We start from the raw sequence: 26,910 nt of genomic DNA, 5'->3' as shown, positions 1-26,910 counted from the left end.
TTAATCAGTCCCTGCTTCAGCACAGGGGGACTCAATCAGTCCCGGCTTCGACTGAGCCACTGATTCCGCCACCTGTGCTGAAGCAGGAACTGATTAAGCTACCTGTGCTGAAGCTGGGATATCCCCAACCTGACCTGTTTGGGGAGTCTTGAGGACTGGTGTTGAGCACTCCTGAGTTAATGCCCCTTTAGCCAGATACACCCTGAGTACATTTCCCCCATGCTCGGCATCACGGGGTTAATCTGTCAGGGTTACAGCACGCTTTTCGGGGGAAAGGGGGGGGGTTGTATTGCTTTTCTGTTCCCAAGTAATGTTTCCGCTGATGCCAAGAAGCAGCGCCAGCCATGGAACAGGTTTAGCAGAAATCTGACTCCTCTCGGTATATTGTAATCCAGTGACTGTCAGGGAACGGGACTAATAATTTGTTAAGAAAAAATAAAAAGCACGAAGGGATGAGAATGCAAACTTGCTCCCCTCTTCTTCCCTCTGTCCTCCCACCCTCTACCATCCTCTCTACCCTCTCCCCCTTCCCTCTACCTTCTCCCCCTTCCCTCTACCCTCTCCCCCTTCCCTCTACCCTCTCCCTCTGCCCTCTCTACCTTCTCTCCTTCCCCTCTCCCCCTTTCCTCTCTCCCCCCTCCCTCTCTCCCTCTCTCCCCGCTCCTCTCTTCCCCCCCCACTCCCCTCTTTCCTCCGTCTCTCTACCTTCTCCCCCTCCTCTCCCCCTCCCTCTACCTTCTCCCCCCTTTCGTCTCTCCCCCTCTTCTCCTCTCTTCCCCCTCCCCCCCCACATCTTTCTCTCTTTCCCCTCCCCCTCCCTTCCCTCCCCCCCACCCCCCTCTCAGGCCCAGCTAATTCACGCAGGTTTGCGGTTGGCAAGCTGCGGGTGGTGACAGCACTTGTGCGTAGCTCTGCCCCTCTCTCTCCTGCCCTTACACTCCTAACCTCTGCCGCTCCTTCACACCTTACTGACCTTACTGTATAGATACCGCACTATCACTTTGCTGCTGTAACCGCGTCAGTGCCAGAGACGGGTGAACCTTTCGCCCGCGTTGGTTAACTTTGCGAAGTGTAACCCTTCCTGGTTCGGAGACTACGTTTGCTTCGCTCCCGAACGCCAAGTCTGTGCGTCCGCCTATTCCAGAAATGTTAACAAACGTCAACAACAGTAATAAGTGTAAGAAGTCGCCGCGCTGCCACACTCACACAGACACACACTCACACAGACACACACTCACACAGACACACAGACACACAGACACACAGACACACACTCACACAGACACACACTCACACACTCACACAGACACACACTGACACACACTCACACTCACACAGACACATACTCACACAGACACACACTCACACAGACACACACTCACACACTCACACAGACACACACTCACACAGACACACTCACACACAGACACACTCACACAGACACAAGTTTGATTGAATTTGTTGCAGGTTTCTGGTTTTGTGGAAAGTTTATGATCTAAACTGCGGCCGAGCGAAATTCGGTAGGTTTGAATCACACCCATTAACACACTGATACACACACATTAACACACTGATACACACACATTAACACACTGATGCACATGAACACATTGATAAGCACAGATACACATTAACACATTGATACACATACATTAACACACTGATACACACAGATACTGTACATATTAACATACTGATACACACAGATACACTGATACACACACATGAACACACTGATAAACACAGATACACTAACACATTGATACACATACATTAACACACTGATACACATTAACACATTGATACACACTGATACAGATTGACACACTGATACACATTAACACTGATACACACTGATACACATACATTAACACATTGATAAACACAGATACACATTAACACATTGATAAACACAGATACACATTAACACATTGATACACACTGATAATCATTAACACACAGATACACATACATTAACATATTGATACACACAGATACACATTAACACATTGATATACTGTGTGCATATAAGATTGTGTAATTCACATACATGTGTATTGAGGCTTCCTTACAAGCTGTGGGAAGATCATTAATGAACACTGAGAAGAGTAGGGGCCCCAGAACAGAGCCTTGCGGGACACCACAGGTGATATCCAGGGGGTTGGAGTTAGAGCCTGAGATAGACACATGTTGGGATCTTCCTGATAGGTAGGACTGAAACCAGTTTAAAGCATGTTTCCCTATTCCAGAGCTCTGGAGTTTGTTAAGCAAGATAACATGATCAACAGTGTCAAAAGCCTTTGCAAAATCTAGGAATATGCACGTGCACATTCACACATACACTGATACGCACACGCACGTTCACCTATATGCACACGTACACTGATACGCACACGCACGTTCACCTATATGCACACATACACTGATACGCACACGCACGTTCACCTATATGCACACGTACACTGATACGCACACGCACGTTCACCTATATGCACATGTACACTGATACGCACATGCACGTTCACCTATATGCACATGTACACTGATACGCACATGCACGTTCACCTATATGCACACGTACACTGATACGCACATGCACGTTCACCTATATGCACACGTACACTGATACGCACACGCACGTTCACCTATATACACACGTACATGGATACGCACACGCACGTTCACCTATATGCATACACTGATACGCACATGCACGTTCACCTATATGCACACGTACACTGATACGCACATGCACGTTCACCTATATGCACACGTACACTGATACGCACACGCACGTTCACCTATATACACACGTACATGGATACGCACACGCACGTTCACCTATATGCATACAATGATACGCACATGCACGTTCACCTATATGCACATGTACACTGATACGCGCATGCACGTTCACCTATATGCACACGTACACTGATACGCACACACGTTCACCTATATGCACACGTACACTGATACGCGCACGCACGTTCACCTATATGCACATGTACACTGATACGGGCACACACGTTCACCTATTTGCACGTACATGCACACGTACACTGATACGCACACATACACCGATACGGATACATGTTCCCCGAAATGCACACACTTATACACTGTTCTATACACTGCTGAAGTTGCAAGCGTGGTTTTTTTTTTGCCACACGTCAGTCGCATATATACGATCCTCGCCACAATCATCCTGCAGCTGAGTGAGCCGCAGACAAAGGGGTTGTTGGAGGGGGTGAAAACACAGTCAAGAGGAGGGAGAGGTGGGGGGGAAGAAGAGGGGAGAGGAGGAGGGAGAGGAGGAGGATCGCGTGAGTAAAACAAGGGACAGCATGGCTGTGTTTGCTCTGTGGCCGCTCTGCTGTTTATATCGCTTCTCTATATTTAGCTTCTGAGTCATGAGACTGCTGTATTACCCACAATCCCCGGGACAGCACCTGACTGCTGGGTTTCTGTGTGTTCGGATAATGACCCTCAGGACATCGGAACATTTCCTGCCGGCAATTCTTCTTTTGTACCCGTCGTTTATCATATTGAGTTTTACATAATTTTTTTTTAAAAACAGACTGTAGCTAAAATTGGGATGGGTATAAAAACCCGACGTTATGGCAACGGTGTTATTACAGGAACTTAGCCAGCAGTCTTATCAGTTACTTGGTAGTATTGTAGATTATCAAAATTTTTACTATTTTATGTGTTGAAATATTACAGTTTCAATTCTGTTTCTTCAAAGGATTCTTTAATATCATTCTTTCTTTATCTCTCTCTCCCCTTCTCTCCCCCCTCTATTCCCCCTATCTCTCTCTCTCTCTCCTTCTCTTCCCCCTCTCTCTCTCCTTCTCTTCCCCCTCTCTCTCTCCTTCTCTTCCCCCTCTCTTTCTCCTTCTCTTCCCCCTCTCTCTCTCCTTCTCTTCCTCTCTCTCGCTCTCTCTCTCGCTCTCTCTCTCGCTCTCTCTCTCGCTCTCTCGCTCTCTCTCTCGCTCTCTCTCTCGCTCTCTCTCTCGCTCTCTCTCTCGCTCTCTCTCTCGCTCTCTCTCTCGCTCTCTCTCTCGCTCTCTCGCTCTCTCTCGCTCTCTCGCTCTCTCTCGCTCTCTCTCTCGCTCTCGCTCTCTCTCGCTCTCGCTCTCTCTCTCGCTCTCTCTCTCGCTCTCTCTCTCGCTCTCTCTCTCGCTCTCTCTCTCGCTCTCTCTCTCGCTCTCTCTCTCGCTCTCTCTCTCGCTCTCTCTCTCGCTCTCGCTCTCGCTCTCTCTCTCGCTCTCGCTCTCTCTCTCGCTCTCTCTCTCGCTCTCGCTCTCTCTCTCGCTCTCTCTCTCTCTCTCTCGCTCTCTCTCTCTCTCGCTCTCTCGCTCTCTCTCTAATTTTGGGAGAGGGAGGAGATGGGGTAATCTGTCACCTTGAACATGCCCCGCTGCTGCTTTGTTAAATAACTGTACACCCGCATCGTCCCAGTCGCCCCTCGTGACAAAAACGTGTCTGATAACAGGATTTCTGAAACCAACCCATATTTGCACCTTTTTGTCACTATTTTAGCACTGACACATGGCTCATTGTGCACTGTGGTCTCTCCCTCGGGCATCCCGTTTCTCTGTATCTCAGAGAGTTTAAGATGAGAGATACTGACCTGCAGATGTTGGGTCCAAGGAATGTATGTTTGGGTTTGGCCTTAGCTCTGTGAATGGCAGCAGCCTACACTTCCTGTTCGTCTGGATCAGCGCCAAGCGTCTGGGCTTTTGGTTTTGAACCTCCGAGGGAAATAGCTGCTAACATTTCCTTTATGGTCTGATTAATAATTCAGGTTATTTCTGTAAACGGGTCAGCCCAGAATAGAAGTGAACGAGGAACAGTGACGATATTCGGATGGTTTTCGCAAGCTTTATGTAATGTCTGCTATGTTCAGTCGCCCCTGTGATGCGTATACAGGGTTGGAAAAAAAATATTTATTTTCTATTAGAAATTGTCCAGTTTTTCAGTTCAAAGCAGTTTGAATGGAAAAAAATTTCAGGGTCTATTAAATATGTTCAGTACCATGTTAAAGGCATGTCGGCCACGTAGCTGTTTTTGCTTGATGATATGTCTTCATATTGGCCCGAGATTTGGCAGCCATTTTGTTTCCCCTGGAGGGACATTAGCTCCTGGTAACTTCACCGGCGGTTCCACAAAGCTGAAAGTAGTTCTCATCCGCTAAAAAAAAAACAGGGAGGGGTTAAAAACACAGGAGATGGGGGGCTTTATGCTGTAACCATTTGATTGCCAGAGTCTCCCAGCACGCTGTGAGCATGTGATCATTCCTCGGAGCGTTCGCGGGATATCAGCATCACTGATGACGCAAATGAAAGGAGGAGTCCTCTGCCATTCAAATCGTTTTCAGCGCTCCGCAGCGGCGATCACTCCTGCAAAACGAACAAACAACCCATGGCACAGCAGCTACGGACCCTTGTACTGCCAGACCGCAGGATGTGGTAGCGAGAGGTTAAAAATGTACTAAATCCCTCTTGCACTGTGAAATCGAGTGCATATCGCTTTAAGTGCATCATTTGTTGCTAAGTGAATCTCTAAACTCTTCCCTCAGCCGAATAGTTTTTTTGCTCTATTTATTTTGCCTCCATGGTGCTAGCACTGGGACCCCGCCTGGTTTGTAAAGTATATACCTGTACCGTGTTTGGTCCATTTTTACAGTTTGGTTTGGTCCAGTATTGACCTGGTTCTGTACCAAGTGCCGCAAAACAGTTACAAACGGCGTCATTTTGACTCTGCTTTTCTTTTGCGGCAATGTATCAACGAGCTTTGCTCCAACTTTTCGCCACTGAGCGTTTTCGGGAACAGCTGTAGGTGGAATTCGTGGAGGGGAGAGTCAGTGTCATTATGAGATGATTCACCAGCGTTTTATATATTACACACACACACACACACACACACACACACACACACACACACACACACACACACACACACACACACACACACACACACACACACACACACACACACGCTGAAAGGACCCGGCGTTTCCGGGAATTCTAAGAAATCAACTTCATCTCTCCCCTCCTCCTTTCACCCCTAACCCCTTCTCCCCCCCCCATCTTTCTCCCTCCCATTACTATCCTTTAGTACCTTTATGATATCCCTAATAATGCCTCAAGCTGGACCCTTCTCCTATTCCCAATAAACATACCATTAAACTAACTGGGAGAAAAAACGGTCACAGCTTTATTTATAATACCATCAACATGATAAATATAACATGTATCCCAACTAGGGACCCAGCCACATTGCTCCGATTAACATCCATCAAAAGCTCAAGGGATACCCTCAGCTCGTGCTCATTCAGCACCTTAGGCCAAATGGAGCAGAGCCCTCATACAGCAGGTCACCCCCATTCCGACCGCCTAAGCAGAGAATGGTACCGCCTTCCCCAAATATCCACTTACAGATTCTGAGACCTACCACAGGAGCCAATACTGACTGAAGCCTCCTACCCCAGAGTAAACATCTCTCCCGCCACCAGCAAGTTCATTTAAACCGCCTTAAACTGGCTTTGAGAGCCACCACCAGCCTCTCCGCTTTCTTCAGTGTGCCCTGCCACGCTAAAATCAGAATATTCCCTATGTCAGACAGGTGAGCCCCATCCTCCCTAACCAGACCTTTCAGCCGTCCTGCAAGGTCGCAATTCCCCCCTGCATCCAGCACGAATACCGCCAGCACCTGATTCACTTTCTTCCTTGATCCATCTACCGCTGGGTCATTCCTGGCACCTCGCTAACACAACCTAGGAGACACCTCTGACCAGGCCAACAACATGGGCAGAAATCTTGCCACTAACTGCGCTATGTCCCGCCACATGTTCCACATTAACTCCAATGACTAGGCCGATGCCAAAATGCCCCAAAACCAACGGATTCTGCTGCCGTAAAGAGCTCTATCTGCCCACTCTACCACTCCTTGAAAAGCCAGCATACAACCATTGTATCACCCCAGAAAGGCATCCCACACGCAGAGATCCCCTTTGACTTGCTTTGGCAGCCATTGCAAATGCCAGTCGCCAACCAAAGACCCTTCCCATTGGGAGGATCCTGGTTGTGAAATTGAGGTTGCCCATCAGGGACTGGAACCACCTCACTGTAGCCTTCCTAAGCCTGATAAATTCCCTCACCACAGCCCTCAGTTTCACCAGCTTCCTGGCCAGGAGATGATGCTCCATCCTCCCCATATCAATTTCAATTCCCAGGAAGCTGATGCCCTCCATTTTGTCCTTAGCCAATGGGACCCCAAAACAGGCAATGAGCTCTGGAAACTCTCCCACTCACCTCCCACACATATCGACCCATCCCTTCCTATGAATAGAAAGTCATCCAGGTAGTCAAGGAAGTCCAACTCTTGCTACATCCGTCAATGAGCTGAACGTCTCAGAATAAAAACATGAGATCGAACACCCCATCGAGAGGCACAGATCCCCAAAGTACTCCTTTCCCAACATGCATCCCAGCAGGTGGGAGAATTCCGGATGCACGGGCAATAGACGGAATGACGACTCTATGCCGGCCTTGCCACCCACGTGCCCAGCCTTGCTTTTCTAGCCAGGTCCCTGGCCCTATCAAATGACTCATACTCTACATTATACAATTCCTTGTCGATTCCATCATTCACCGACAACCCCTCCGGGTATGACAGGTGATGTATGAGACGAAATGAACCCGGCTCATCGATGTTCACCGGTGTCCTCACTCTTTGCCCCAGCCTCTCCACTTGCTCCATTCTAAAGCACTTTGACACGGGGTGGTTACCTTCTGCAGCCATTACACTCGTGCCTGAGATGACACCCTCCCCACCCCACTTACACTGTCCCTCATTAAACTGCCAGCAAGCCCTCTTTTTATTCCCGGTTGACTGCCCAGCGTGTTGCAAGCTCCCAGCCCCGGCCTGAAATGGGGTTGTCTTATGTGGCATCATCTTGGACATCCACAGGTCCATATCCTTCCCATCAAATCTCAACTCCTTCCTATTTGATTTTCCCTGCCTGAAGTCCCTATCGTACTTCCACCACCCCGAACCCCCATAATACTTGTAGGCCTTCCAAATTGAGTATACATGTGGAAAGAACAGAACCATATGCAAAGCACGCAGAAGAAAACCTCCTGGAACGGACTCAAAATAATACCGTTTTATTCTGTATCAAAAATCTCAATCTAAAAACATGATGTGCAATGTCTGTATAGAATAAGCCTGTACCATCTATGAGTTGTAATACTAAGGCAAGCGCAGTCGTTATGTGTGCATAAGTACAAGGCGATGTATACCTCAATGATCCAATGGAAAAAGGATTTTATATCCACAGACTAATGGCCCATCGGATTAACACAGCGGGGGTCCTGATGTGTGAATCCTACCGGGGTCTGCCTGTCAGTAAGAGACGCGCAGTAAGAGAGAGACTCTACCTGCGCACCTCTCACAGGCGATCGCGGGGCATTTATTTAAATTTTAACACTACAGTATTGTAGTAGGGCGTCTCCCGGAGCTGAACTGCATTGATTTCTGGTCCGGGGACCCCCTACTTCCCGAGATACAGGCCCCGTTATGGGGTGCTGGTATCCCCATGATAAAATCCTGTGAGTCACCTTACCGTGGGATGTAAAGAAAGCAGAGGGATACCGGTCACCCAATAACGGGGCCTGTATCTCGGGAAGCAGGGGGTCCCCGAGGCTGAAGTCATGAAGATCAGCTCAGAAGACCCCCTGCTCCCGCACACTAGTATCAAACAGTGTGTGTGTGTGTGTGTGTGTGTGTGTGTGTGTGTGTGTGTGTGTGTGTGTGTGTGTTTGTGTGTGTGTGTGTGTGTGTGTGTGTGTGTGTGTGTGTGTGTGTGTTGGTGCAGACTGATGTACATGACAGTTTTTTGCATCTTGATACATATCCCCATTATTCAGAGTAACTTAGAGAAGCTGTAGAAGTGGGGAGGGCCCTGTGCCCCTTACTTTGAAACCCTAACTACAGAATCTGTGTCTGACAATGACAATGCCCAGGAGAGCAGGAACTCTGCTTTTGGTGGGGGGGGGGGGGGGGGGGGGCTGTACATACATTACCCCCCCCCCCCGTTGATACATTTTTTAATTATAGTAACCCCCCCCCATCTGCACCCCAACTTCCAGCCTCACCATGATACCCCTGCTTTGATTTTAACGTATGCTTTCAGTTTAGTTGGCTCCAGCCATTAGGAACAGGCCGCAGGGCGCATTATTTATGGCTGTGTGTCAGCAGCAGCTATAAGACGGGGCTGTATTATCTCGCTGGCGTTTGGAAGCAGCGCACTTGTGGGAGAGGGAAGCTGGTTATGTTTTTGTACTGTATGAAATGTGAGTTTTGCTGCCTCAGCAGTGTGGTTTAAATTGAAGATTAACCCCACAACCTTCACAGTGTCAAATCACTTACAGATGGATTACCGCTCTCTTCCAAACCTTTCACCCTGTTCTTTTTCCTAACGTTTGGATACAGAAATGACTCTGGGAATGGGGAATAAGGGCTCTTGTTGAAACTTTTGTTACAAGTGCAGCTGGGGCTTTGACAAGCTCAATGATTTATCTGATTAGAAAAAGCATTTGGCTACAGTCTGCAAAACTATACCAGCTGAAAGGACATCTTTGTAGCAGGGAGCAGAAGAATGGTCCCAGCCCTTAAAGCAGAAGTGCTACTTTCCCCTTTGTTTTGTACATGTAACGCATGTCTCTCTGCCCAGGACGTACGTGAAAAAAAGCGGTAACTCGCAATGTACTATTACTTCCTAGTAAAACATTTTTATAAATAAATGTGACAATGTATAATTAACACACTGAACAAATACCCCCGCTTCAGCTTAAATAATATGGTAGGTGTTGGTGCTTAAAGGGGCTGAATATATAAGAAAGCAGAGGGAATAGGACCCCCGTGTAGCACGCTGTCACCTTGTGAGATGATGGTTTGATTAAAACATTTTGATTTTATTAGGAACAAGTTAAAACAATGGGGTTTAAAACAAGAATTAAGTAATTTGTCAACGCTATGTAAGCTCTTAGGGTAAAATAAACCCTATAACGAGTAATGTATTAACCAGTGTTAATTGGCCAGTGTTATGTGGATTCACTGGCCCTAGTGACACTTGTACAAAGACATCTCCTAGGGAATGTCTGTGTGAGGGAAGAATAGTAGGAAACCTTAAATATACAGTAGTGCCACAGTAATGTTACAGTACTAGTTGGTGCACCAAAACCAGAGAACCCAGCACCCGGCTGACTAATTCATTGTCACACGTGTATCCACATAACATCGGCCAATTAACACTGGTTAATACATTACCCATTATAGGGTTTATTTTACCCTAAGAGCTTACATAGCGTTGACAAATTACTTCATTCTTCTTTTAAACCCCATTGTTTTAACTTGTTCCTAATAAAATCAAAATATGTTTTAATTAAACCATCATCTCACAAGGAGACAGCGTGCTACACGGGGGTCCTATTCCCTCTGCTTTCTGGCAATGTATCACTCTACATTCTTACCTAAGCTGGCAATCGTCTGGTGCTCCTGTTATACGTCTGTAAAAAACCTGATTGTGTGCCCAACATAATGGCCGCCTTTCAGTTTCAATCAATCCTTCAGTCAGTGTAACTCAGCAGCTACAATGTATCCTGATATTATTAACGCTGCGATTATAGTGGGCGCGACGGCGCAGGCGATTTGGCGTGCTGCGCAAACAAATGGCAGCAGACGGATTGGGCCGGCCACAGTGCTCCCCGGGCGTGATGCAGAGCGACCACACGGCAGAATTTTCAAGCTACAAATGAATAGTTTTTTTTTTTCATGCGGCGCCCGCGTCACGTGAGCGGTTCAGCCAGTGAGGGCGAAACAGCCTGGTGACGCCTCCCCAATCGCTGCCTCGCAGTGCACCCATCGCTCTGGCGACAGGCGCGCGTGATGCTATGCGCTCTGCCGCACGCACCCACTATAAATCGCAGCCTAAGGTACAGTATCTATTGTCACAGTTTTGCAGCTCAAACTGCTGGGAACATTGGCAACAAATTATACCAAACAGGAAAGTGTTGCAAAGATCTTGCACTGCTGGGGAGGTGGCTAAACCTGCTGTAGAAATCACAGGATGCTCAGTGTATTAAACCTCATTAATAGTTGAATACATTTTTTATTTTTTTTAAAGAGTCACTATTATCTAATATTACAAAACTGATTTCGTTTAAAAAAAAAAAAAAAGCATATAAGATTTCCCCTGTTTTGCTGCTGTGATGTTCTGAGTGAGGGGCGCACAGATCTGTGATGTGCTGAGTGAGCGGTGCACAGATCTGTGATGTTCTGAGTGAGGGGCGCACAGATCTGTGATGTGCTGAGTGAGCGGTGCACAGATCTGTGATGTTCTGAGTGAGGGGCGCACAGATCTGTGATGTTCTGAGTGAGGGGCGCACAGATCTGTGATGTTCTGAGTGAGGGGCGCACAGATCTGTGATGTGCTGAGTGAGCGGTGCACAGATCTGTGATGTTCTGAGTGAGGGGCGCACAGATCTGTGATGTGCTGAGTGAGCGGTGCACAGATCTGTGATGTTCTGAGTGAGGGACGCACAGATCTGTGATGTTCTGAGTGAGGGGCGCACAGATCTGTGATGTTCGGAGTGAGGGGTGCACAGATCTGTGATGTTCTGAGTGAGGGGCGCACAGATCTGTGATGTTCTGAGTGAGGGGCGCACAGATCTGTGATGTTCTGAGTGAGGGGCGCACAGATCTGTGATGTGCTGAGTGAGGGGCGCACAGATCTGTGATGTTCGGAGTGAGGGGCGCACAGATCTGTGATGTTCTGAGTGAGGGGTGCACAGATCTGTGATGTTCTGAGTGAGGGGCGCACAGATCTGTGATGTGCTGAGTGAGGGGCGCACAGATCTGTGATGTGCTGAGTGAGGGGCGCACAGATCTGTGATGTTCTGAGTGAGGGGCGCACAGATCTGTGATGTGCTGAGTGAGGGGCGCACAGATCTGTGATGTGCTGAGTGAGGGGCGCACAGATCTGTGATGTTCTGAGTGAGGGGCGCACAGATCTGTGATGTTCTGAGTGAGGGGTGCACAGATCTGTGATGTTCTGAGTGAGGGGCGCACAGATCTGTGATGCTCTGAGTGAGGGGCGCACAGATCTGTGATGTGCTGAGTGAGGGGCGCACAGATCTGTGATGTTCTGAGTGAGGGGCGCACAGATCTGTGATGTTCTGAGTGAGGGGCGCACAGATCTGTGCACACTGCTAAACCTTCTCACTGCAGGAGCCAGAATCGCTCTTTTCAAATTGCTGAAAGCGGGCGTCATATTATTCTAATAATTATTACTGATATACTCCGTGCCATAAAAATCATTACTCTCCAGCTACAACATTACAAATGATAGTGTAGGGAAGCAGGCATGAGTAAGGCCTCGGTCCCGCTGCGCTCGTTGGCGCGGGCGGCCACACGCGAGTTCCCCACCAGCAGGGGAATCCTGCGGAGCCGGTCCCGGTCCCCCCTGGCTGCACAGCTCACTACACGCTGTGACGCGTCAGCCGCTATGGGACACAAGAGAATTGTGATCCCTAGCGTTGACGCGTCACGTGGTGTGGCTGTGAGCCAATGAGGAGGGGAGGCTTCGGGAGGAGGAGAGGCTTCGGGAGCGGGGAGGAGTGTGGGGGGAAAGCAGCGTGAGTGCCTGTCTGTGTGTGTGTATGTGTCTGAGTGCGTGAGTGCCTGTCTGTGTGTGTGTATGTGTGTGCGTGAGTGCCTGCCTCTGTCTGTGTGTGTGTGTGTGTGTATGAGTGCGTGAGTGCCTGCCTCTGTCTGTGTGTGTGTGTGTATGAGTGCGTGAGTGCCTGCCTCTGTCTGTGTGTGTGTGTGTGTGTGTGTGTGTGTATATGAGTGCCTGTGTGTATGTGTGTGCCTGTGTGTGTGTGTGTGTGTGTTGCTTACCATCAGCAGCTCCAGCCCGAGTCCGTGGAGGGAGGGGGGGGGGAGAGTAGCGGGTCCCTCCACTCAAGCCACGCCCCCCTCCCTGTCAAACCTCCCACTCCCGCCCACCTCCCGCTCCGGCTCCCGCTCCCTACCCTCCATGCATATCGCGGTCTGTGTATGTCAGCGCCCCGCCTGTCTGCAGTGCGGGCGCGCTGACTCTGGGAGCGGGGCCTTAGCCTAAGACTTCCTCCTCCTTCCTCACTGATCCCCCCCAACCCCAGGACACCCCACTTTGTGCTCTCACCTTCTCGTTCTCCCTCCTTCCAATTCCTACAACTCTAAAGATATGCAAAGGTCGGAGTTCACTTTGCAGATGGCCAGGCGCATTATTGCAAAGCTGTGGCCCCAGTGTTGGCTGCGGCACGCGCGCCTTGTGTCCAGGCGGTGCATGCACAGCTTATAGCCACCATCTGCGCTCTGTAGGGAGCGATGGAAGGTGCGGGGCGTGGCCAGAATGGGGGGGGGGAAGGGGTCATGACACACACACATCAGGATAGCCCAGCTTTAGCACAGGTGGCTCATTCGAAGACGGAGCCACTGATTGAACCACCTGTGCTGAATCGGGGACTGATTTGAGCCACTTGTACTGAAGCAGGGATCTGCTGCTTTAAACTGCTGAGTCCCAAAGGATTTAACTCTGAGCGGAATCAGTGATTGTGCACTTCCCTGTCCCAGGCTGAGCTGGACACAATGTGTAATGTAGCAGGAAACATCTCCAGGGAATCCATGTAATAACGTAGGTTTGTAGAAAAAAAAAGTGGTTCTTAATTATTCCCAAGTCCACACTGATCCTTTTCATTGCTTCAGAGATTCCGTGATCCTTTTCATTGCTTCAGAGATTCCGGGATCCCGTAATCCTTTGGAGGTTTCCTTAACACCCTAATACAGAGGTGAAAAAATATTATCAGTCCATATGTGATTTGTTAAAAAGATTTCCAGAATCCCTGAGCGATTGTCTGCGTGTGAATCTCAGACCTGGGCTTTTGCCTGGACGTTTTTTGGCCCAAACCTCTCCCCTATGTACAATAACTTAACCCCTATGCTGCCAGCAAAAGGGATAAATGACCAGCTGTAACGATTCTTTGCAGATGCTAAACACAGACATACTGTACGTGGGGATATTATGTCTGTGTTTAATAGTCACCTTGCTCTATTTTATTTCTCCAATTTTCTGTGAGACAGAAGTATATAAAAGTGCATAAACCTGTGTCTTTTTAATGGACCAACGTAAACATTTTTTGGCAAGCCTTTCAAGTTTGACTTATTGTTCCCTGAATTAATAACAAGATCGGGGCTGGAACACATCAAAATATGTTTTTAGGTTCGTCAAATAACTTATTTTTGGAAACTTTTGGTTAGATATTTTAACTGACTATCCTTTATTGTAGGAAAGGTTTTGCTTTGCTTGCATAAAGCACCTGTGTCCCTTACTCAGCATGTTTGCATGGAGTGGCTGAGCCCCTTACTCAGCATGTTTGCATGGAGTGGCTGTGTCCCTTACTCAGCATGTTTGCATGGAGTGGCTGTGACCCTTACTCGGCATGTGTGCATGGAGTGGCTGTGTCCCTTACTCAGCATGTTTCCATGGAGTGGCTGTGTCCCTTACTCAGCATGTGTGCATGGAGTGGCTGTGTCCCTTACTCAGCATGTTTGCATGGAGTGGCTGTGTCCCTTACTCAGCATGTTTGCATGGAGTGGCTGTGACCCTTACTCAGCATGTGTGCATGGAGTGGCTGTGTCCCTTACTCAGCATGTTTGCATGGAGTGGCTGTGACCCTTACTCGGCATGTGTGCATGGAGTGGCTGTGTCCCTTACTCAGCATGTTTGCATGGAGTGGCTGTGGCTGTTACTCAGCATGTTTGCATGGAGTGGCTGTGACCCTTACTCAGCATGTTTGCATGGAGTGGCTGTGACCCTTACTCAGCATGTGTGCATGGAGTGGCTGTGTCCCTTACTCAGCATGTTTGCATGGAGTGGCTGTGACCCTTACTCGGCATGTGTGCATGGAGTGGCTGTGTCCCTTACTCAGCATGTTTGCATGGAGTGGCTGTGACCCTTACTCAGCATGTTTGCATGGAGTGGCTGTGACCCTTACTCAGCATGTTTGCATGGAGTGGCTGTGACCCTTACTCAGCATGTTTGCATGGAGTGGCTGTGACCCTTACTCAGCATGTGTGCATGGAGTGGCTGTGTCCCTTACTCAGCATGTTTGCATGGAGTGGCTGTGACCCTTACTCAGCATGTTTGCATGGAGTTGCTGTGACCCTTACTCAGCATGTTTCCATGGAGTGGCTGTGACCCTTACTCAGCATGTTTGCATGGAGTGGCTGTGACCCTTACTCAGCATGTTTGCATGGAGTGGCTGTGTCCCTTACTCAGCATGTTTGCATGGAGTGGCTGTGACCCTTACTCAGGATGTTTGCATGGAGTGGCTGTGTCCCTTACTCAGCATGTTTGCATGGAGTGGCTGTGACCCTTACTCAGCATGTGTGCATGGAGTGGCTGTGTCCCTTACTCAGCATGTTTGCATGGAGTGGCTGTGACCCTTACTCAGCATGTTTGCATGGAGTGGCGGAGCCCCTTACTCAGCATGTTTGCATGGAGTGGCTGAGCCCCTTACTCAGCATGTTTGCATGGAGTGGCTGTGACCCTTACTCAGCATGTTTGCATGGAGTGGCTGTGACCCTTACTCAGCATGTTTGCATGGAGTGGCTGTGGCTGTTACTCAGCATGTTTGCATGGAGTGGCTGTGACCCTTACTCAGCATGTTTGCATGGAGTGGCTGTGACCCTTACTCAGCATGTTTGCATGGAGTGGCTGTGGCTGTTACTCAGCATGTTTGCATGGAGAGGCTGTGACCCTAACTCAGCATGTTTGCATGGAGTGGCTGTGGCTGTTACTCAGCATGTTTGCATGGAGTGGCTGTGACCCTTACTCAGCATGTTTGCATGGAGTGGCTGTGGCTGTTACTCAGCATGTTTGCATGGAGTGGCTGTGTCCCTTACTCAGCATGTTTGCATGGAGTGGCTGGGGCTGTTACTCAGCATGTTTGCATGGAGTGGCTGTGACCCTTACTCAGCATGTTTGCATGGAGTGGCTGTGGCCGTTACTCAGCATGTTTGCATGGAGTGGCTGTGTCCCTTACTCAGCATGTTTGCATGGAGTGGCTGGGGCTGTTACTCAGCATGTTTGCATGGAGTGGCTGTGTCCCTTACTCAGCATGTTTGCATGGAGTGGCTGGGGCTGTTACTCAGCATGTTTGCATGGAGTGGCTGTGGCCGTTACTCAGCATGTTTGCATGGAGTGACTGTGACCCTTACTCAGCATGTTTGCATGGAGTGGCTGTGATCCTTACTCAGCATGTTTGCATGGAGTGGCTGTGACCCTTACTCAGCATGTTTGCATGGAGTGGCTGTGACCCTTACTCAGCATGTTTGCATGGAGTGGCTGTGGCTGTTACTCAGCATGTTTGCATGGAGTGGCTGTGACCCTTACTCAGCATGTTTGCATGGAGTGGCTGTGTCCCTTACTCAGCATGTTTGCATGGAGTGGCTGGGGCTGTTACTCAGCATGTTTGCATGGAGTGGCTGTGGCTGTTACTCAGCATGTTTGCATGGAGTGACTGTGACCCTTACTCAGCATGTTTGCATGGAGTGGCTGTGATCCTTACTCAGCATGTTTGCATGGAGTGGCTGTGACCTTACTCATCATGTTTGCATTGAGTGACTGTGACCCTTACTCAGCATGTTTGCATGGAGTGGCTGTGTCCCTTACTCAGCATGTTTGCATGGAGTGGCTGTGACCCTTATCGGCATGTTTGCATGGAGTGGCTGTGACCCTTACTCGGCATGTTTGCATGGAGTGGCTGTGATCCTTACTCAGCATGTTTGCATGGAGTGGCTGTGACCCTTACTCAGCATGTTTGCATGGAGTGGCTGTGACCCTTACTCAGCATGTTTGCATGGAGTGGCTGTGACCCTTACTCAGCATGTTTGCATGGAGTGGCTGTGTCCCTTACTCAGCATGTTTGCATGGAGTGGCTGGGGCTGTTACTCAGCATGTTTGCATGGAGTGGCTGTGACCCTTACTCAGCATGTTTGCATGGAGTGGCTGTGATCCTTACTCAGCATGTTTGCATGGAGTGGCTGTGACCCTTACTCAGCATGTTTGCATGGAGTGGCTGTGACCCTTACTCAGCATGTTTGCATGGAGTGGCTGTGTCCCTTACTCAGCATGTTTGCATGGAGTGGCTGTGACCCTTACTCAGCATGTTTGCATGGAGTGGCTGTGTCCCTTACTCAGCATGTTTGCATGGAGTGGCTGGGGCTGTTACTCAGCATGTTTGCATGGAGTGGCTGTGACCCTTACTCAGCATGTTTGCATGGAGTGGCTGTGATCCTTACTCAGCATGTTTGCATGGAGTGGCTGTGACCCTTACTCAGCATGTTTGCATGGAGTGGCTGTGACCCTTACTCAGCAAGTTTGCATGGAGTGGCTGTGACCCTTACTCAGCATGTTTGCATGGAGTGGCTGTGTCCCTTACTCAGCATGTTTGCATGGAGTGGCTGGGGCTGTTACTCAGCATGTTTGCATGGAGTGGCTGTGGCCGTTACTCAGCATGTTTGCATGGAGTGACTGTGACCCTTACTCAGTATGTTTGCATGGAGTGGCTGTGGCTGTTACTCAGCATGTTTGCATGGAGTGGCTGAGCCCCTTACTCAGCATGTTTGCATGGAGTGGCTGTGACCCTTACTCAGCATGTTTGCATGGAGTGGCTGAGCCCCTTACTCAGCATGTTTGCATGGAGTGGCTGAGCCCCTTACTCAGCATGTTTGCATGGAGTGGCTGTGACCCTTACTCAGCATGTTTGCATGGAGTGGCTGAGCCCCTTACTCAGCATGTTTGCATGGAGTGGCTGTGTCCCTTACTCAGCATGTTTGCATGGAGTGGCTGTGTCCCTTACTCAGCATGTTTGCATGGAGTGGCTGAGCCCCTTACTCAGCATGTTTGCATGGAGTGGCTGTGACCCTTACTCAGCATGTTTGAGTGGAGAGGATTTTGGGGTTGGAAGCCCACTTTCAGCGCTGAATAGAGTGATGATGAGTATAAATGCATTCTAGTGCATGTCTGTTCAACTTAGATAACAGTGACCCAACGGAGACCCCAAAAACTTACTGGGCACTACCGAATTATTAGAGCCGCACTACCATTGTTTCCCAACATATATTTATAGATGTAGATCAAACCAAACCCTTACAGGGGGAGACACAAGGGTATAAGGCAGCAATACTACCTCCCCTTTCTTTCCTTCTTATTTGAACAGTATATGGAAAGCGTGTGACCTTGTATCATTCTGCATTCTTACCCAAGCTGGCAATCGTTTGGTTATAAATCTGTAAAAATCCTGATAATGACCGCATTTCAGTTTCAATTAATCCTTTAGTCAGTTTAACTCGGCTACTACAATATATTCTAAGGCAGGGGTGCGCAAACTGGGGGGCGGGCGGGAGATTTTGCTGGGGGAGGGGGGCGCGGGCGGTTGCAGTGGCTCCGCACTCTTCGCGGGGGATCACGTGAGGCCTCTGCAACACTTTACTTACCCAGATTCAGCCGCTATGTGACGCGTCGCCATGGCAACGCAGCATCAAATGACAGCGGGGTCATGACGTCGCACGCCAAACGACGTTATTTTACGCAGCTGTTAGGTAGGGAGGGGGGGGCGAGCAACGCAGCAGGGAAGACAGGGGGGCGCAGCACAAAAAGTTTGCGCTCCCCTGTTCTACGGTAACATTGCCTATTGTTACAGTTTGCAGCTCACACTGCTGGGAACACTGGCAACAAATGATCACAAACAGGAAAGTGTAACACAGATCTTGCCCTGCTGGGGAGGTGCTGCTATAGAAATCAAAGAATGCTCAGTATATTACAACTCATTAAAAACGGCATTAAGAGTTGAATAAAATAAATAAATAAAAAACAGTCACAAATATCGAATATTACAGAACTGATTTATTTATTTATTTATTTTAAAGCCATATAAGATTTCACATGTTTTTGCTTCTTTAATCCAAAAACATTTCATCCCAACGTTGGCGTTTCACATCTGCTCCTTCTCCTCTTTTGCAGCTTCAGCAGAACCGAAATCAGCTGTGGTCCCAGATCCTCCTCTTCTTCCGTAACCTGTTCCACCCCGAGAGACGCGGGCGAGAGGTGGGCAGGAGGTGAGACCCGCCCACTTCTTCCGGGGACCCCCAGCCCCGGCACGCACTGAACGACTCGGCGCGGGTCTCAAGAGCGGGCGTGGAAACCCCACTGTGTCACTGTCCCCGAGTATTTCCAGGACACGACGTCGCTGCATCATCAGGGAATTCTGGTCAAACACTGAGAAGGAAACGGCTTGCGGTTGTTGGCGAGGGCTAGAGAAATCGGTGGCCATCACTAGCCAGAGCAGTGAAGCCTTGTGGCTTAGTATGTGAGCCTGCGGTGGCCTATTCACAGACCTTAAAGGAGGGGTGGGAAGCTCCAGTCCTCAAGGGCCACCAACAGGTCAGGTTTTCAGGATATCCCTGCTTCAGCACAGGTGGCTTAATCAGTCCCTGCTTCAGCACAGGTGGCTCAATCAGTGGCTCAGTCTGAGCCACTGTGCTGAAGCAGGGAAATCCTGAAAACCTGACCTGTTGGTGGCCCTTGAGGATGGGCATTGGCCGCCCCTGCCTTAAAGGCTTACGTTTGTCTCTGTGCTGCTGCGCACTGTGCATTTACACAACCACACAAGCAAAGGTAGTGAGCAGGGAAATCCATTCCAATCCTGATGATTCCATCTGGAATTGGTTCATTTCTATCAAGTGGCAGATTGTAAAATATATCTCTCTATCTTCCCTGGCGCCCCAGATCCACGTGGCAGGAGCAGGGTGAGCGGAGGGAGGGCCCGGCTTCTGTACTCACTTTGGCAAACACAAAGAGGCTGATTTTTACCTCCAGTCGGAATGGATTATTCAAACTGTAAAACACAAACGGGGCTTTGGAAAAAATGTCTTTCTTAGTTAAAATGTGTATTGTTAAGAGTGTACATTTGAGCTTTGTTATCTGGATGGAACTTCGCAAAGTGTATCTCATGTTGTTAATTTCTAAACAAATATTCATGGGTGTATACATTATATATATATATATATATATATATATATATAACACACACAGATACCCAACAAGCTCTGATATATATATATATATATATATATATATATATATATATTTAACCCTTTGCAGCGCAATGCGTTACTTGCTCTTCTGGCAGTGGAAGGGTTAAGCCTTTTCCAACTGACAATCCAAGGCATTAGCCTCAAACCACTAATAAAAATATTGTTGTTGCAAGCTGGGAGCGGCCATCTTTAAAACGCCCTCGTGGGAGCGCAGGAACCCACCCGCGCTGAACACTTCGATTTCGGAAATAAATAAAAACGAACAGGTCAGGTTTTTAGGATATCCCTGCTTCAGCACTAGTGACTCAATCGGTGGCTCAGTAGAAGACGGAGCCACTGATTGAGCCACCTGTGCTGAAGCAGGGATATCCGTAATCTGACCTGCTAGTGGCTCTTGAGGACTAGAGTTGGCCACCCATGGGCTATTAAGTCATTGACTGAGCCACTGATTGAGCCGCCTGTGCTGAAGCAGTGACTGAGCAACCTGTGCTGAAGCAGTGATATCCTTAATCTGACCAGTTGGTGGCCCTTCAGGACTAGAGTTGGCCTCCCCATGACTATTGAGTGATTGACTGAGCCACTGATTGTGCCACCTGTGCTGAAGCAGGGATATCCTGAAAACCTGACCCTTGAGGGCTGGGGTTGGCCTCCCCTCTGCTGTATGTTAATCTCTGCCCTGGTTTCCTGCAGTTGCTGAAAGCTGAGCCAGTCTGAGTGAGGGGACAATGTCCCCGTGATACTGAGCAGGGCACAGCCAGCGGCATCCGGCAAACCCAGCGCCGAAGCTGCTTCCAGCGCAGAGAAGTCGCGGTGGAGTTTATGCTGCGCAGAGTTCGGTAACTGAGCCCAGCGATCTGCGGGGAAACCGGCCGCACAAATGTTCACAAATTCACAAACGTTACAGGGATTTTGTTTTGTTTTAAAAGGGCTCCAAATGTTGCTGTTTTTTCTAAATATTTTCCGGGGCCGGGGAGAGCGCGGGAACTCGATAAGCGCGGGCGCCAGGTGTGCGCTGACGTAATCCAGGGGGGCTCAACGCCGTCCTCAAGACTACAACTACAAGTCCGATTTTAAGGATATCCTAGCTTCAGAACAGGTGGTTCAATCAATTGAGCAACTTGTGCTGAAGCAGGGATATCCTTAAAACCTGACTTGTTGGCGGAACTTGAGGCCTGGCATTGAGCACCCCTGATCTCCGCATCGGTCACGTGACCCGCCTGCACATTTCGATGATGATCTTTGCTGGTTTTATGTTGTTGTGGCTTTTTGGTTAATCCCACAACTCTTTGGGTTCCTTTGATTCAGAATCAGAGAGCGGCTTCCGGGTCAGAACCCCACACACTGTTCCCCGCTCAGTGGACCCCGAGGTTCCTGAGACATTGACCTTCTTTAATGTGCCGGTGAACTGTAAAGAGAAATACCAAGTTGACCACGAGGGTTATTCAATCGGAAGCTGCGATGAGCCGCCACGTGCCACGCGCCACGCGCCACGTCAGTGGGAGGGAGGTTTCACTTGGTGGCCATCGTGAAAGGGAGGAATAATATTGACACATTAAAACAGGGGTGAAAAACTCCAGTCCTCCAGGGGATCCCTGCTTCAGCACGGGTGGCTCAGTCTTTGACTGCACTACCTGTGTTGAAAACCTGACCTGTTGGTGGCCCTTGAGGACAGGAATTACCCACCTGTGCATTAAAAGGTACATTTCCAGTGAATGGGGAGCCCCGCAAGCGGCGAATGGTGGGATTCAGCCCCAGGGGAAGCCCGCTGATTCTGAATAATGGGGGGAGGGGAGGTGGTGGGTGGGGGGGTTAGGTTGCAGCTTTTAATACATCTACATGATTGTATTCTATGTATCACGTTGGTCCTGCCTCTTTGTGTAATAATTCAATATCTTCCTGTGTCGGATGAAAATGAATTGAAATATATTTTTCTCCTGGGCCTATTAAAGATGGCGTCCAGGGATCTGGGGTCAGGGGAGAGTTCCAACTGTTATCACGTAAACCCAGAGCTACACTCCCTTTGGTCTGTTACCCCGGAGAATTAGGAAGCTCGCGGGCGTCACACTGCTCTTGTGCAACCATTCAGGAGTCGCTGATACTCAGAGGATGAGTTGTGAGACAGGCCTGAGTACCAATAAATACTCTGCGTCAGCTCAGCAGTAATGTCTGCGTGAAATGCACTGGAAAATCCTAGCTCGTGTGTAAATAATGCTGGCTATACCCCTCACTATGGAACGTATTTCTTGTGAACAGCGATATATTAATGGTGTATGAACAGAAAAACACTTCTGCTCCTCACAATAGCTTTGTTTTAAGACCCATTGTACATTTTGTAACTGTAAATACATGTTTTTGTGTTTGTTTGTTTTTTAAGGTGTCTTTAATTGTATCTCGGATCCCAAATGTTACAAGATAAGATGTCCAGAGACGTAGAAGGTGTCTGTAACACTTTCCCCCCCGCCCGCCCCACAGCGCAGCGCCGAGGATACGGGTTTCGCCCTGATGGCTTTTTCTAGCTGCCGGTAAAAGTGTTACTTAGACAGAAAACACAGTGCGGTTGTTTAGATCAGGGTGGCAACTCCAGTCCTCAAAGGCCACCAACAGGGCAGGTTTTCAGGATATCCCTGCTTCAGCACAGGTGGCTCAATCACTGGCTCAGTCCAAGACTGAGCCACTGATTGAGCTACCTGTGCTGAAGTGGCTGTCTTCAACTGAGCCTCTGATTGACCCGACTGTGCTGAAGCAGGGATATCCCGAAAACTTGACCTGTTGGTGGCCATTGAGACTGGAGTTGGCCACCCCTGGTTCCGATTGTTAAAGTGGGTGAGCGGTGGCAGTTAGCAAAGGTCACACACAGGACTTGTCACTGTAATTGGCATCTTAAAAACATGGAATCGCCCTTAAAGGAGCAATTCCTGCATTTATAAAAAAAATATTATTTTAACACGTTTGAAGCCGGGGGTCTCCAGAGCTGAACCCCGTTAATTTCAGCTCCGGGGACCCCCTGCCTCCCGAGATACAGCCCTCCAAAGGGGGCGCCGGCATCTCTGCAAAGTTTAAAGCTCCCGCATCACGCGGGCCAATAGGAAGATGGACTGATGATGTCACGGCTTCCTATTGGCCCGCAGGGGGTGGGAGTTTTGAAACGCCGCCATTACGTGAACCCTGCGAGCCCAGCGGAGTGGCTACAGACACCTCCTAGGGAGGTCTGTATCTCCGGAAGCAGGGGGTCCCCGGAGCTGAAATTAATGGGGGTCAGCTCCGGGGACCCCCTGCTTCAATCCTTGGCGCTTTAAAGTAACTGTCCTGCGTATCTGCACCCTGTGAGAAAGGAATCTCCTGAATCCCTCCTGCAGCGTGCTGCGGGCCTCCCTGGCAGAGATGGGGTTAAAATGTATAACACGGGACAGTCCTGAAGCTCACACACGTGTTTTTACCATAAACGGAGACCCAGTGATAATGTAGCAATCCATTAACCACTTCATCCCTGACAGCTGTTTCTGTGGTGTGATGGGACACTGTGTGGGCTTTTAGGCATGCTGCGTGTACCGATGAGAGCAAGAATGAAGTTACTCCTTGTGAGTGGGGATTAGCTTGTGGTAACCCTACTCCTGCAGTACTCCCGGACTACAAAATTTAGGGGGGGGGGGGGTGAATTGGTTAATCCTGTGTGCCATCAGGACTCCCACTGCTTGGGAAAATAAGTGTATTTTTGTCCGTGCAATACAGCTGTATATTGTGCTTTTGATCACACTGTCCTCTTTTTAATATTTGAAATAACTGGTACCGTTTTATAATAAAGTATTATAAAGAAAACACCTGTGTCGCAGTCATTGTGTCGCAGTCATTGTGTCGCAGTCATTGTGTCGCAGTCATTGTGTCGCAGTCATTGTGTCCGTGTGCGAGAGCAACTGTAGATCATGTATGTTGTTAGTGTGAGTAACATTCCCTGTCCGTGGTGGGGAGAGCAGTACGTACACGCGCCCCTTCCCCTGATTATTAGCCCGTATGTTAATGATTAGAATTGCCACTTGTTCATAACGCGCTGATATATTCCGCCGCGATGTACGGCGGGATCGGAATACGGCAATAAGAAAATATTCATGCACAGAAGGTGAGGCGGGTTCTGAACCACGGAGCTTACAATCTAAACAGAAGGGAGCGTGGACACATAAGGGGCCTGAGGAGAAGATGCGAGCTGCTTGTTGTGGGATTAGATATACAGCAGTAAAGGCGATGCAATCAGGGGGAAAAGAGACTTTTTAGACTTCTCTAATGACCCATTAAACACATCCACTACATGTGACAATGTACATTTAAATCCATGGCTCCCAATGGGTCAACACATTGCAAGGACACCATTGCGGGTTGAGTGGGCTACTAGCAGCGGGATATGGAAGCCCACTCCCTCTGTATTACATCATTCTGTCCAAGCTGCTGTTCCCCACCCCCTCTTTAATATGTGCATCAATACAATCCACAGAATAATAAGTAAGTTGCCGATCGATCCGTTCTCCTGTGATCGGTTGGTGACGATTCAGCTCAGGGGTTCACTAAATGGCTGTCAGTGCAGCAGAAGAGGACCCAAAATGCAAAGTTCTGTGGGGAAGATCATGTGACCAGGCAGTCACTAGATACAATTGGTGCACTGCTAGAGAGAGGCCAGGGCTGAAAAAGGGTGTGTGCCAGAGCCTGTTTCAGAAGAGAAAGGGGATGTGACTTTGTAAATGGTTGCTATTGAAACAAAAAATGCTCGTTACATTAGAATACATTAAAATGTTTTTTTTAGTTTTTAAATGCTACAAGTATTTTTTCATAGTACAGAACGGATTTATTAAAAAAGAACTCACGTAGGATATTGCTTGGTCTGCAGCTTTAAGCTTCCCTGTCTGATGGGCCCCGGGACTTAAAGTACATGATAAAGCCCTTCTCTGTTTGTTTTCCCTGCTCAGTAAAGTCACGTGTCCCCTCCTAACGGTGACGCTGCAGTCCTAACATTCACCCCTTGTGGTTTGAGCCGACCTTGTTTATGTCTCACAGACAAATCATAACAGTAACAGTAGTGAAGAGCGAGCGAGAAACGGACACGGACACGTGGTCTCTGTATTGTGCAAGAACAGCTGAATATTTCTCGACTTGAAATCTCGTCAATGCAGGGTATTCTGTGCACGTATTTTGGTGACAGATCCCACTTGCCTGACATGGAGCGAGAGCAAACTAAGCAACTGGTTATTACATTGGAATCAGTATCCTAAAGATCGGCTAAAAACCATTGGGGGGTTTTGTCCCAGAATCCTCCATGGTTGGAGTCCTTGAATCTATTTGGGTGAAATGGAATACTTTTTACAATCAGCCCTAGTTTTGGATATCTGTAAATAAATCTTTAGTTTAACCCCTTTTTGCTCGACTCAAAAAGAGTGCTACATCCACGTGTCTTATATACCGCGGGGCTTAGCGTCTCTATTTACCTTCTCAGGTTGCTGGCACCCGGGCTGGCTGGGTGTGTATGCAAAGAGGTGGTAATGAAGGTCGCCAGGCTGGCTGGACATGTATGCAAAGAGGTGGTAATGAAGGTCGCCAGGCTGGCTGGACATGTATGCAAAGAGGTGGTAATGAAGGTCGCCAGGCTGGCTGGACATGTACTGCACCGACACACTTTATTCGAGCAAATGCCCAGTTTGTACCTGGCAGATACCTGGAATGCGCCGCTCCTCACCTCTGACAAGCCCCGTTGCGTTTGCCTTCCCAGCCTGGGTTCATGCCTGGCTGACGGGCGGCTGATCTGTTAAATGATAATGATTAGGATTTAATAGGCTGCAATGCTTCGCGTGTCTACCAGATGGCATAAATTCATGAATTGTAATGCAGTATATATATATATATATATATACTGTGCAGTATTGCAGCCAGCGGGAATAAAATGCTTCAATCCCTGCCTGGAAAATAACCCAATGCACTCGGGCAGAAAACAGTCACAAACCTCAATACACCCGGGTATACCCGAATTCGTGGGACTAGCCGAGCTCGAATAAAGTGTGTCGCCAGTGTATGCAAAGAGGTGGTAATGAAGGTCGCCAGGTTGGCTGGACATGTATGTAAAGAGGTGGTAATGAAGGTCGCCAGGAACTTTATTGGTACAAGCAAGAGCTTTATTCGTTGCCTTGATGATGCTCCACATCTTCCCTTCAGCAATAATGAGTGGCAAATGATACAGTCGCATTAGGTATTCTTCCCCAGACAGCTCTCACCACTATCCTAGGCAGGTTCTGGACTTGGTACCCTGAGCACTGGATCTTCATGGTATCCGCTATCCCTGCGTTTGGCTTGGCCTCCTTCCCACCAGGACCCATGGTAGAGATGCTTCCATCGTCCGGGATACATATCCCGTCACCCTGAGGAGTCCCCTCCTTATCACAAGGGGCTCGCAGTTAGAACTGGTCAGTAGGGCTCAATCCCGCCGTGCTCCAGAACCCTTTATTTAGAAGGATCCCCCCCCGAAGTACTATGCAGCCTCCTCTTTCAGGGCAGACGACTAAACTCTGACCATTGCTATGGGCTATGACTGGAAGGGGCACGTTCTCTAACTATAACGTAATAAAGGTGACCAGACATCCATCAACTATATACACACTATATACAGTGAGATCCCACATCGGAGTCTCCTCCTGGGACCTGGATCTAGGATTTTCTACCCCCACT

General features: G+C 48.8%; 1 protein-coding gene across 5 annotated transcripts in view; it reads left to right on the top strand.

Annotated features, from left to right (window-relative positions):
- Positions 1 to 24,027, top strand: part of BMF (Bcl2 modifying factor) — a 75,927-nt gene extending 51,900 nt beyond the window's left edge. For all 5 annotated transcript variants that reach the window (XM_075613364.1, XM_075613369.1, XM_075613366.1 and 2 more), the window contains one exon: positions 19,139 to 24,027. In XM_075613364.1, coding sequence (XP_075469479.1) covers positions 19,139 to 19,237 — 99 coding nt within the window. In that variant the 3' untranslated portion in view covers positions 19,238 to 24,027. The remainder of the gene's footprint in view (positions 1 to 19,138) is intronic.
- The last annotated feature ends 2,883 nt before the right edge of the window (positions 24,028 to 26,910 follow it).

Source organism: Ascaphus truei, chromosome 9, assembly GCF_040206685.1.
Source record: "Ascaphus truei isolate aAscTru1 chromosome 9, aAscTru1.hap1, whole genome shotgun sequence".
Lineage (NCBI taxonomy): Eukaryota > Metazoa > Chordata > Amphibia > Anura > Ascaphidae > Ascaphus > Ascaphus truei.
This window is presented reverse-complemented; position numbering and strand designations above follow the sequence as displayed.